At 36.6% G+C, this 14,377-nt stretch overlaps 1 protein-coding gene across 1 annotated transcript in view; it reads left to right on the forward strand.

Moving 5' to 3' along the window:
- LOC136845112 (agrin-like) overlaps window positions 1-14,377 on the forward strand; it is a 694,081-nt gene that overhangs the window by 595,206 nt on the left and 84,498 nt on the right. The window contains 2 exon segments of the mRNA XM_067114940.1: window positions 11,898-12,034; window positions 12,037-12,148. Coding sequence (XP_066971041.1) covers window positions 11,898-12,034; window positions 12,037-12,148 — 249 coding nt within the window.

Genomic DNA, 14,377 nt, shown 5'->3' on the forward strand with positions numbered 1-14,377 from the left:
AATTATTCCTTCCGAACAATTCCTCAACTCTGCCTTTCACTCTTGAGTTCAGATGCACACACACAGAAGGGATGTTCAAACTCCCTTACCTGATGTTGTGACATTTCCAGAGGAAGTGTATTACGGATGATTGCTCCCTTCGGAACAAATGCTTATCATCACCGCATTCAATTGAGAGTCGGATGACAGGCGTCTCCTATATCTTTTTGTTCCGCATTTAATGCAATTTGTGTATTATGTAATCAAGGGTATTCGGTTAAAATCACTGATTCAAGCGTTGGCGTGTCTGAAGTTTTAACCTTGGAATAGCAGTTTCTTTTTAACCTTGGAATAGCAGTTTCTTTTTAACCTTGGAATAGCAGCTTCTTTTTAACCTTGGAATATCTAGCAGTTTTTACTTTGGAATAGCAGTTTCTTTTTAACCTTGGAATAGCAGTTTCTTTTTTTTTTACCTTGGAATAGGAGTTTCTTTTTAACCTTGGAATAGCAGTTTCTTTTTAACCTTAGAATAGCAGTTTCATTTTTTTTACCTTGGAATAGCAGTTTCTTTTTAACCTTGGAATAGCAGTTTCTTTTTTAACCTTGGAATAGCAGTTTCTTTTTCACCTTGGAATAGCAGTTTCTTTTTAACCTTGGAATAGCAGGTTCTTTTTGTACCTTGAAATAGCAGTTTCTTTTTAACCTTGGAAAAGCAGTTTCTTTTTTCGCCTTGGAATAGCAGTTTCTTTGTCACCTTGGAATAGCAGTTTCTTTTTCACCTTGGAGTAGCAGTTTCTCTTTAACCTTGGAATACCAGTTTCTCTTTAACCTAGGAATAGCAGTTTCTTTTTTTACCTTGGAATAGTAATTTCAGAATAAGAAAAGTTACATTTGCTAGTTGTAACTCTTACAAATATTGTAGAATTTACAGACTTTTCGACTAGAGTATGGATTTTGAAAGGCTACTTTTTCTTAGAATTTTTGCAAGAAAAGGAAAAATATTCAAGAGTTCTTTCAAAGGCTTAGAAGACATGTTTATTTTATCAGTTCCTCTTTACCAAGTTCTCGTTAATCGCCTTAAATATTTAGAGTGTCTTGATGCGATTCATTAAATACATTCTAAAGTTGAATTAGTTGTCATGAATTAGAGCATCTCTCTCTCTCTCTCTCTCTCTCTCTCTCGAAATGACAGTAGAATTTATCTTTGAGAAGTGTCTCCTGAAAATAAATTGAAGAGTTAATTTGCTTTTATTTTTCTGTAAAAGAAAACTATGGTGCCGGCTTTGTCTGTCCGTCCGCACTTTATTCTGTCCGCCCTCAAATCTTAAAAACTACTGAGGCTAGAGGGCTGCAAATTGCTATGTTGATCATCCACCCTCCAACCATCAAACATAGCAAATTGCAGCCCTCTAGCCTCAGTAATTTTTATTTTATTTAAGGTTAAAAGGATAGGCCACCACCCGGCCTAGGTTAAAGTTTCATGAGTCGCGGCTCATACACCATTATACCGAGACCACCGAAAGATAGATCTATTTTCGGTGGCCTTGATTATAAGCTGTAGCGGCTGTACAGAAAACTCGATTGCGCCGAAGAAAATTCTGCGCATTTTTTTACTTGTTTCAGAATAGGTATACTAAATAAATAATATTGTTGGTTAAAGGAGTCGGGAATTTTCTTACGGTGAATTTTTCTCCCTTTTTTGTGATTTCATGTATATATATTTCTAAATATGCTCTTTTTCCTATAAGACGACGAAACTACAATTTGCAAAAATATTTTCAAGAATGAAAAAGAACGAGTAGTTGATCAATACGCCTGTAGCCCTTGATATTTCATCCTATTTTTGTTGTATTTTAATCAGTGGCGTTGTATTTTAATCAGTGGCGTAACTAAGGGGCGGGGGCCAGTCCCCCCAGGGCGGCACTCTGTCATCTTTAGAGCAGCTCTGATCCGGCATAATTCTCGATTTGCTAATCAGCTGGACTTTGATGATGTTATTAGCGAATTGGCTTCTAACAAAGCTCGCAGGGTTCCTTTGCGTATCAGCTGTGCGATGTCACTTTGCATTCGCCCGAGTCAAGTTGGTTACTTCGACTGCATTGCGGAGGTTTGAGGCCGGTGTCGCTTTCCCGGTCCGTCGTGTTTTCCCGACCGTCGTGTTTTCCCGACCGTCGTGTTTTCCCGACCGTCGTGTTTTCCCGACCGTCGTGTTTTCCCGCCCGCCGTGTTTTCCCGCCCGTCGTGTTTTCCCGCCCGTCGTGTTTTCCCGACCGTCGTGTTTTCCCGCCCGCCCGCCGTGTCGTCCTCCTCCTCCTCCCTCCTTTCCTCCCCGCCTCCTCTCCTCCTCCTCCTCCTTCTCCTCCTCCTCCTCCTCCTCCTCCTCCTCCTCCTCCTCCTCCTCCTCCTCCTCCTCCTCCTCCCCCGCCTTTGTTGATTTCCCTTTGCCTCAAAAAAATAATTTCGATGATGAGAAAACGATGTGGATGATTTGGCCGGGAAGCGTTTGTCAGACTCGGAGGCCTCCTCCTCCTCCTCCTCCTCCTCCTCCTCCTCCTCCTCCTCCTCCTCCTCCTCCTCCTCCTCTTCTTTTGCTCCCCTTTGCCCCCCCAAAAATAATTTCGATGATGAGAAAACGATGTGGATGATTGGCCGGGAAGCGCTTGTCGGGACCGGAGGCCGTGATCCCGCGAAAGCATCATGTATTAATACAAAAGAGGAACCGAAGCGTGTAATTAAAATGTCATGGATCAGGCCAATGCCATTATCATGGATTAATTCGTCTAAAGGCATTAGTCATTAATGTATTAACATCTCATTAATATACGCGCGGCGAATTAGCAGTTTGAAATAGTTCGGATTACGCTGCGAGTGTATATATATATATACTGTATATGCATGTATGTATATATATAGATATATACATATATATATATATATATATATATATATATATATATATATATATATATATATATATGTATTGAGATATATATTTAGATATGAATTCATGCACACAAAACACACATATCTATTATGCAGATGTGTGTTTTTGTTTCATAAATACTCAAATGCATATATATATATATATATATATATATATATATATATATATATATATATATATATATATATATATATATATATAAAGATCTTTACAATTTTGTTCGGGGAATATTGTAGCAAAAGTCTCCTTTTAACCCAAACTATTTTCTCTCATCTATTATCCGTCGTGTCCGATGACAGGTTTTATGAGTCTCTCTCTCTCTCTCTCTCTCTCTCTCTCTCTCTCTCTCTCTCTCTCTCTCTCTCTCTCTCTCTTATATTGTAATCTGTAAAGGAAGTTAGTCGAGCCGCTTAATGCCAGAGAGATTGTATCACGCGTCATTTCAAGAATTTGAAATCGTAAGCAAGTATCCTTTCTCTCTCTCTCTCTCTCTCTCTCTCTCTCTCTCTCTCTCTCTCTCTCTCTCTCTCTCTCTCTCTCTCTCATATTGTAATCTGTAAGTTTAATACCAGAGAGATTGTAGCACGTGTGATTAAGAGTCTAAAATCGCAAGCAAGTATTCACGAATGCTAAGTTCTCTCTCTCTCTCTCTCTCTCTCTCTCTCTCTCTCTCTCTCTCTCTCTCTCTCTCTCTCTCTCTCTCATAATGTAATCTGTAAGTTTAAAATACTAGAGGGATCGTATCACGTATCATTAAGAATTTGAAATCGCAAGCAAGCGTTCACGAATGCTCTGCTCTTCAAACTCAGAGCGTGCCTCCCAAGCCGTTTGTCTCGCTTGTGAAGGAGAGGCTTTGTTGCTCCCGAAATACAAATTTGCAGCCAGACATTATAGTTTTTTTTTGCGGAGGCTAATCCTAACGAGCTTTTTCTTTTGTCATTTATTTACTTTTTGTCCTTTTTTTTACTTTTTAGTTTTCTGTAGAAGAAAAGTTTTGTGCCGGCTTTGTCTGTCCGTCCGCACTTTATTCTGTCCGCCCTCAGATCTTGAAAACTGCTGAGGCTAGAGGACTGCAAATTGGTATGTTGATCATCCACCCTCCAGTCATCAAACATACCAAATTGCAGCCCTCTAGTCTCAGTAGTTTTTATTTTATTTAAGGTTGAAGTTTTCCATAATCGTGCTTCTGGCAACGATATAGAATAGGCCACCAACGGCCTTTGGTTAAAGTTTCATGAACCGCGGCTAACGCAGCATTATACCAAGACCACCTAAAGATAGATCCACATTCGGTAGCCTTAATTATACGATATACAGAAAACTCAATTACGCAGAAGAGTCGGCGCATTTTTTACTTCTTTCATCCAACTCTTTCTTCTAAGTTAGAGAAACTCTTACATTCGCTTCTCCGTCAGTTCTTTCCTCACCTGAGAAGGCAGGACGCTAGTTTGTTTCTTTCCTCCAATTATTCAATAAATGGACTAGAAATATTTTTCTAGGCTTTTCAGGTAAACGAACAGGATTGCACTTTCACATATATTTTATTTATTAACCCAGTTATGTTATTTATTAGTCATTCAGGCAATTTATGAGACATTTCAGAAATTTCTGCAGCGCTGAATCGCGGCTTGTAAAATTGTCATCTCATTTTAATGGTGGTGATTAAAATACAGTCCGCTTTCAAAAGCTTTGCCTCGGATTTTGTAGTCGTTTTAATGTATTAATGCTCAAATATTCCTGTATTATTCATAACATTTGCAAGCGAGGGTGGAATAAAAATTTCGTTGGATGATATATGTAACTTTTTAGTGGTATCGGAATACTTAGGTATATTAGTAGTATTTCAGGTAGTGTAGGTTGACCTAATGTCAGAGAGTATATATATATACATATATATATATATATATATATATATATCAGATATATATATATATATATATATATATATATATATATATATATATATATATATATATATATATATATATATACACATATACATATATATATATATATATATATATATATACATATACACACATATATATATATATATAATATATATATATATATAAATATATATATATATATATATATATATATATACACATATACACACACACACATATATATATAAATATATATATATATATACATATACACACATATATATATATATTATAATGTATATATATATATATATATATATATATATATATATATATATATATATATATATAATGTTTTGTCCGAATTGCTAATGTCTTGGACTCGCACTCGAGAAACCGGGGATCGGTCTCTTGGCGAGTTAGAAATTTATATAATATATATATATATATATATATATATATATATATATATATATATATATAAACTCTGTATAAATCTTTCAGTTATTGAGATTAATGTCTACGCTTTAGATTTAATCAGCAAACAATAAGTCTAAAAAAATTTTCAGTCTTAGGCAGTATTTTCGCCAAAGAAAATCTCGGGTTTCTAAGATTTGCCACTAGAATTTTCCAAGTTTGAATAATTAGTCTTAGAAATTTGATATAGTGAAAGAGTTTTTCATTAATCTCCATTTTTCTTAGGGGTTTAGTGCCGTCAGTGCATTCCACGCGGTGCACTGTAGACACTAACCTAAGGTTCTTTGCAGCGTGTCTTCCTTAGGCCCCCAGCTGCAAGCAAGCCCTTTCGTTCCTTTTACTGTACCTCCATTCATATTCTCTTCCTTCCATCTTGCTGTCCACCCTCTCTAACAAATGATTCATAGTGCAACTGCTTTGAGGTTTTCCTCCTGTTACACCTTTTCAATTCTTTCTACCCTCAATTCCCCTTTCAGCTCTGAATGACCTCATAGGTCCCAGTGCTTGGCCTTTGGCCTAAATTCTATATTCCATTCCAATCATTTGCTCTTACATAAATATTTTCCATTAAAATTCCTATTATTTATAGGATTCCACGTTTGTCGAGTGAAATTTGATTTCTGTGGGATAAATAGTTTTGGTGAAGGGAATTAGTTTTGTCGTAAGTCTGCTTTGATTTATAGATCGTTGAGAGAGAGAGAGAGAGAGAGAGAGAGAGAGAGAGAGAGAGAGAGAGAGAGAGAGAAACAGCACCACCTGACGCGAGATTTTCAATAGGTCTTAGATAAACCAGTCGCAGCAGGCTGGTATCGAGGCGGCTATTATAGGAAGGTTAATTAATAGCGGAACGTTTTAAGGGTAATAAGTAACGTGAATAAAAATTTAAAAAAAAATTAGTAAAAAATGCGCCGAAGTTTCTTCGGCGCAGTCGAGTTTTCTGTACAGCTGCTACAGCGTACAATCAGGGCCACCGAAAATAGATCTATCTTTTGGTGGTCTCGGTATAATGCCGTTTATGAGCCGCGGCCTATGAAACTTAACCATTGGCCGGTGGTGGCCTGAACTATATCGTTGCCAGACGCACGATTATGGCTAACTTTAACCGTTCATAAAATAAAAACTACTGAGGCTAGAGGGCTGCAATTTGGTATGTTTGATGACTGGAGGGTGGATGACCAACATACCAATTTGCAGCCCTCTAGCCTCAGTAGTTTTTAAGATCTGAGGGCTGACAGACAGACAAATAGCCTTCTCAATAGTTTTACAGAAAACGGGAAAAGTGGGAGGGGGGAGGGAGGGAGTGGCAAAGGAGGATATCATCATCCAAAAGTAAAGTAGGGGGTTCGAGGAGATGGGGAAGGGGTGGGTGGGGTGGTGTTGGGGGGCGGGTGTTGGGGAATGAGGAACTAATTATCGTCTGTTCCCCCAACAGCTGTTTGTGATTGGTTGCTTTCTATGGGTTTTTAAAGCCTCTCCTCTCTGCTGCCCTAATGAGGTCGGTGGTACCTGAGTGGTTGCTTTTAACTCTCTTGAAAGACTCTCTCTCTCTCTCTCTCTCTCTCTCTCTCTCTCTCTCTCTCTCTCTCTCTCTCTCTCTCTCTCTCTCTCGATCTAAATTGCCTACTAATTTTTTTATTATTATGAAAAATCTCTCTCTCTCTCGCTCTCTCTTGATCTAAATTGCCCACTAATTTTTTTTATCTATTATAAAATTATAAAAACTCTCTCTCTCTCTCTCTCTCTCTCTCTCTCTCTCTCTCTCTCTCTCTCTCTCTCTCTCTCTCGCTGTTTAAATTGCCTACTAATGTTTTCATCTATTATAAAAATCTCTCTCTCTCTCTCTCTCGATTTAAATTGCCTACTAATGTTTTTATCTATTATAAAAACTCTCTCTCTCTCTCTCTCTCTCTCTCTCTCTCTCTCTCTCTCTCTCTCTCTCTCTCTCTCTCTCTCTCTCTCTCTCTGTTTAAATTGCCTACTAATGTTTTCATCTATTATAAAAAATCTCTCGATTTAAATTGCCTACTAATGTTATTATCTTTTATAAAAAACTAACTCTCTCTCTCTCTCTCTCTCTCTCTCTCTCTCTCTCTCTCTCTCTCTCTCTCTCTCTCTCTCTCTCTCTCTGTATACATACATACATATTTACATTAAATGTCTTTAAGTGTAAAAAGGGAATCCTCGTTCCTTATGTGTTTATAATATTCTGTTCAAGTTATACCTAATACATGATCATTCCATGTTTTTGTTTATTTCGATTAAAGAATAATCGATTTTGTTCACTTTTGGAACGAGGAGAATATTTTAACTCAGTCGTCTGAACGTTAGAAAACAATTCCCTAACTGCCTGCAACCCCTTTCATTCCTTTTAGTGCACCTCCGTTCATATTCTCCTTCTTCCATCTCGCTGTGGAAGTCCCAGCGGTTGGCCTCTGGGCCTAAACTCTGTATTCAATTCAGTTAGAAATCAAATGTTGAGAGGGATTAAAATGTTTCCTAATGAGCCCGAATGTCGGGATATGGAAATACGACCCTTCTTCTTCTTCTTCTTCTTCTTCTTCTTCTTCTTCTTCTTCTTCTTCTTCTTCTTCTTCTTGAAGTTGAAGGTGTCGGGAAGTTTTGAGATGCTTCTGAATGCGATTATATAAGCGTTCGGGACTGAGGTTCAATCCGCTTATATCGTGTTTTCAGACTAAATTGAATATCATTAGAAGTTTCCGGAATCAGGCGCATTCAGATTAAGTGGCATGGAATTAGAGGAGGATTTGTGTAGCAGCGTTTTCAGGCGAATGCTGAGGTGCACTGTAGGCATTGCTACAGAGTTCATTGCAGCGTTCCTTCGGTCCTTAGCTGCAGCCTCTCTCATCCCTTTTACTGTACCTCCATTCATATTCTCTTTCTTCCATCTTGCTATCCAACCTCTTAACATTTGTTTCATAGTGTAATTGCGAGGTTAATTCCCCCTGTTACACCTTTCAAGCCTTCTTACTGCCAATTTCCCCTTTCATCGTTGAATGACCTCATAGGTCCCAGTGATTGGCCTTTGGCCTAAATGCTATATTCTCTATTCTTTGTTCTCTATCTGCAATCGATTATTACCTTTCCCCCCTATTATGTATATCCTAATATACATTTCCTTTTTAAGAATCCGTTGCAATCTCTCTCTCTCTCTCTCTCTCTCTCTCTCTCTCTCTCTCTCTCTCTCTTGATAAATCTGACGGACCGCTTCATATTATCTTCTTGATATAATAATTTGTTTTATATTTTAACTCTGTTCAAACCAAAAGAGAGATTTTAGCAAAAAACAATAAATTCTTAGTAGGTGTTGAACCTAGAGCTGTTTTTCAGCAAAAACAATAAATTCTTAGTAGTTGAACCTAGAACTATATGAGCAAAATACAATAAATTCTTTAGTGAAGGGTTGAACCTAGAACTATTTTAGCAAAAACAATAAATTCTTAGGGTTTAGAGCTATTTTGCAAAAAACAGTAAATTCCTAAGGGTTGAACTAGAACTTTTAGCAAAAACAATAAATTCTTAGTGAAGAGTTGAACCCAGCACTATTTTAGCAAAAACTATAAGTTCTTAGGAGTTGAACCTAGAACTATTTTAGCAAAAACAGTAAATTCTTAAGGGTTGAACCTAGAACTATTTTATCAAAAAACAATAAATTCTTAGTAGCTGACCCTTGCAATTTGTGAAGTGGTCAGTTTCACTAATTTATTTTGCGTCAGCAAACAGCTTTTAACCAGCCTTGTCCCGTCACTAAAAGCCATTGCATGAAATTGAGCGGGAATAAATATTGTGAATTGGGTTCGAATGTACTGTAAAACCCTACTTTAGTTTAAACACACTTTTGAACACCTTACTGTATTCAACACTTATCAAATCACAGGTTACGCTTGCAGTGTGTCGTCTGTTGTTCAGTGGAACAAATGAAAAAATGAATATGAGAAAAACAAGATATAGAAAATTAATACAGATTCAAGTATATATATGTGTGTGTGAATGTGTGTGTAAACTGAATCACGAAAATATGGAACGTGATGAATATATAAATAAAGACAAAATCCACGAAGGAAAAATAAAACAAGGTTGTGCTGCGAGGCTTTTCGACTCTAGCCTCTTTCCTCCATGGATTTTGCTAATATATATATATATATATATATATATATATATATATATATATATATATATATATATATATATATATATATTTATACATACATATATATATATATATACAGTATATATATACATATATATATATATATATATATATATATATATATATATATATATATATATATATATATTATAGGCTGCATATAGATGATGGCTGCTCAATTTATAGATGTGCCTGTTTTATGTATGTTTTGTTTTCCATCATATATATCTTTTCCATCTGCCTCGTTAATGCCTGTTCCGTTATTGCTGTCTCTGTTTCCTCTTTCTGAAAATGCAAAAATTGAGAGTCACTTCGGGAATGTTAGTTGTTGGTAGATTCTGAGGAATGAAAAAGGTGAGTGGATTGGTCATTGTTATGCCTGTATCTAACATTAGTTAAAGAGTTAAAGATAAGTATTGCACGGCTCAGGAAATGACTAGAAGTCTGCTGTAAGTATTGTACTTTAAATTTAAAAAGGAAAGGTTTTGTATATATATATATATATATATATATATATATATATATATATATATATATATATATATATATATATATATATATATATTTAATTATATATATATACATAAATGTATATAAATAGTAAAAATAACATTTGTTATATATAGTGTGTATACTCATACATAGAACATGTATGTGTAGTTGTGTATATATTAGAAATGTATAAATGTGTATATATTATTTATAAGTAATTCTTTGAAGTAATTTTATCGATAATTATTTTTGAATTAATAAGTACTGCTGGTGGTCAATATTTCCCATTTTGTCAGTATGACTAATCTTCATTCAATATTTATATCCTTACGCTTTGCTTGTTGATATATCCCCTAGTGGTTTATAATTTGCAATGTTCCTTTTTTTTTTTTTTGCGTTTCATACGTTTGTGTTGGTCGGTGCACTGTAAGCATTCCTCAAGGTTCTTTGCAGCGTGCCTTCCTTAGGCCCCTAGTTGCAAGCAACCCCTTTCGTTCCTTTGACTGTACCTCCTTTCAATATTCTCTTTCTTCCATCTTACTCTCCTCAACTGCGAGGTTTTTTTTTTTTCTCCTGTTAAACCTTTCAAACCTTTGACTGTCAATTTCCGTTCCAGCGCCGAATGACCTCGTAGGTCCCAAGTGCTTGGCCTTTGGCCTAAATTCTACATTCAGTTCAATTTGTGTTGGTTTGTGGTGATTTGTACGTTGCTTGTAGTTTATACTTTAGTTGTTTTGTGTTGTGTCTCTGGCAATAGGATGACTCTAGGTATATATATTTTTTTTATATATTTATGTGGAGGTGTTGTTGTGTTTAAGTGATGTATAAGTTGTTGTTTTTTTTTAGTATAAGTTTTTCTGTGTAATTTTTTTTTTTTTTTTGCATTTTGTTCCTTTTTTTTTAGCAAGTTTCGCTTTTTGTGTTTTTTTTTAGGTTTTATGTGAGTTGTAAAATGCTGGTGTGTAATGTGTATATATATGTGTGTATGTATATGTATATGTATATGTATATATATGTATGTATATATATGTTTATATATAATATATATGCATATGTTTATATATATATATATATATATATATATATATATATATATATATATATATATATATATATATATATATTATATTTATGTATATATAGTTATATATATACTTTATATATATATACACACATTCCTCAGGGTTCAGGTCTTCTGTGCAGAAATTTCATTAGCATGGAAAAAAATGCTTATTTCTACCCAGTATATTCAAACACCCCTTTGTTTTAAGTGATTTGTGAAATGCTTGATTTTAAGGATCCCCCAACAACCAACCTTGTGAAAATGAGCCTTGTATATATATTGATATTCCCCAGTATTACTGTAGTAAAGCAAGTTTGCACGTGAAAATAGCGGAGCATTAAGAAGTCAGAGGCTGTGAATATTTGATGTTTGGTTACCGTTTAATATTTTTTATATTTGGCTAACGTATAAAGTTCTTCCCCTTCCACTTAATATTTTTGATATTTGGTTACTGTTTATCGTAAAGTTTTCCCGCTTCTTCCATTTAATATTTTTAATATTTGGTTAACGTAGAAAGTTCTTCCACTTTCACTTAATATTTTTTATATTTGGTTACCGTTTATTGTAAAGTTTTCCGACTTCCATTTAATATTTTTTATACTTGGTTACCTTAGAAAGTTTTCCCACTTCTTCCATTTAATATTTTTGATATTTTGTTACCGTTTATCGTAAAGCTTTCCCACTTCCATTTAATATTTTTTATACTTGGTTACCGTCGAAAGTTCTTCCCCTTCCACTTAATATTTTTGATATTTGGTTACCGTTTATCGTAAAGTTTTCCCACCTCCATTTTCACGTGCATTCTTGTCCGGAGCGATCCGAACGCTTGCGTCTTCAAGTCCTGTTGTAATCTGACGCCTCTCCTCTTTTCTCTTTCGTCTGCAGTTCGTAATCCGTGCCACGGCCGCAAGTGCCACCACGGTGCCATTTGCGTCCTCACCAACGACGGGCGCAGCGCCCGGTGCGAGTGCCCCATCGACTGCCACCAGTACGGCGGAATGACGGGACCCGGAGCTCCGACGGGATGAACTTCGTCTGCGGCTCCGACGGGAAGAATTACGACAGCGAGTGCCAGCTGAGGCGGCACGCCTGCAGGACCCAGAAGCACCTCGAAGTGCGGTTTCCGGGGAAGTGCGGTGAGTGTTGCTATTAATGTTTGTCACGGAGGAGGAAGCCAAGGCGAGAAATTAAAATCCCTTAGGGGGGTTAGTGTCTAGATGCAACTCCTTTCGTTCCTTTCACTGTACCTCCATTCATGTACTTTCTCTTCCATCGTACTTGCCTCAACCCTCTCCTAATAATTGATTCAGAGTCCAACTACTTTGAGGTTTTCTTCTTGTTAAGCCTTTCAAACCTTTTACTGTCAATTTCCGTTTCAGCGCTGAATGACCTCATAGGTCCCAGTTCTTGGCCTTTGACCTAAAACTATATTCCATCCCATTCCATTCCATTCCATGAGAGTCACGTTTAGATGAAATGTGAAAAAAAAATTCGCATGAATATATCGACATCTTGTTTCCCGCGCGTTGAACGTCTTCCCAATTTGTTGATTCCAGTATTTCTTAAGCTTTTTTGTGTATGCTTCGATACCGATTACACATCCTGAAGAGTACTCGTATCGTCTTTCCGAAACTGTTAGGTTGAGTAAAATGGGTTCTAGTTTTTTTTTTTTTTTTTTTTGGTCTGCCTTGATGACCTTAGACGTTGCGATGCCAGTCGCACTATCAACTTAAACTTTTTCATATTTATTATTATTATTATTATTATTATTATTATTATTATTATTATTATTATTATTATTATTATTATTATTATTATTCAGAAGATTATTCATATGCAACTTAAACATTTTTCTTATTATTATTATTATTATTATTATTATTATTATTATTATTATTATTATCAACTTAAATTATTATTATTATTATTAGATTATTATTATTATTATTATTATTTTATTATTCAGAAGATGAAACTATTCATATGAAACAAGCCCACCAAAGGGGCCACTGACTTGAAATTCTGAAGCTTCCAAAGAATATTAAGGTGTTCACTAGGAAGAAGTAAGAGGAGGTAAAGGGAAATAAAGAAAGAAGAAATATAAACTAAGAAATTGATAAAAACGTATTAAAAGGCAAGGAGAATAGTTTTATAGCAATGTATTGCAATTTGGCTCGAACTTCTGACGTTCCAATTACTTATACACTGTATTTAAGTGGTGCCAGTTTGTCTCTATCTTTATTTTGTGCAGGTCTTTATGTATAGTAATACGATTTAAGGGATTACCCCCACTTCGGCGCCCCCGTTTCACCCCTCTCTCGCTTGTATCGTCGTATGATGCAAGCCCAAGACAGACTAAGGTAATTGGGCGGAGGAGTCGCCTCCCGCCTGGGGTAGCTACGTAGGCGATGACGTATCTTAGAGGTATACCTGCTCGTCACGGCTGTTCACCTGCTGACGCATTAAGGAGGTAGAGAAAGCTCCGCCTACATGGGGGATTTTGGGAAAGGGGAAACGAACAGACCTCCTCTTTCTCTTGGCGTTGGTTTGATGTAAACTTTGCCGTCCCCGTTTCACCAAACCCATCGCGTTCCTCGTTCCCGCCACGTCTCTGCAACCATTCTAATCTCCGGTAATTCGTCGTTGTGAGGTCCCAGAACGACTGTCTTTGTCGTGAAGTATCTGGGTGTCATTTCATCCGCCGTGCGTTGGTTGCATTCGCTCTGACCCCAAGCTTAATTTAAAACAGCACAGGTATATAATCGTCTTTTTTTTTTTTTTTTTTTGACGGTTTCTCCTTCTGCGTTCCCCTTCTGACCATATCTCTCGAGCCATTGTTTTCCGCCTGCCTCGTTAGTCGCCGTCTCCCTCCTTTTCATGTTTCTTGTCCTGTTTTCGTGTTTCCTTGTCCCTTTATCATATAACTTGATTCCTCCCATTCGTTGTCCCTCTTGGCTGTGTCCTCCTCCTCCTCCTCCTCCTCCTCCTCCTCCTCCTCCTCCTCCTCCTCTCGTTATTTCGCTTGAGTTTATTCTCGCTCGTTACATCTCTCTCTCTCTCTCTCTCTCTCTCTCTCTCTCTCTCTCTCTCTCTTTTCTATTGCTCTTTGTTATTTCTCCCGGCGTCTCTCCTCGTACATTTACCGCTTACCATTCGGGCAAATGTCATATCCATCAGATCCGTAAGGGTTTGGGGATCTGCGCTTCCAAACAAGGGGTTCTGCCCCCCGTGGCAAAATGCAAGCCGCATAGTTCATTGAAGTGGGAACAATGTCTACATTTACTTGTCGCAATCAATGACAAAAGACTGAATATGAAACTCTCGGGATAATTGCTGCCAATTAGGGTTCGCTGTGTTTATCGCCG

This window comes from Macrobrachium rosenbergii, chromosome 13 (genome assembly GCF_040412425.1).
Source record: "Macrobrachium rosenbergii isolate ZJJX-2024 chromosome 13, ASM4041242v1, whole genome shotgun sequence".
Lineage (NCBI taxonomy): Eukaryota > Metazoa > Arthropoda > Malacostraca > Decapoda > Palaemonidae > Macrobrachium > Macrobrachium rosenbergii.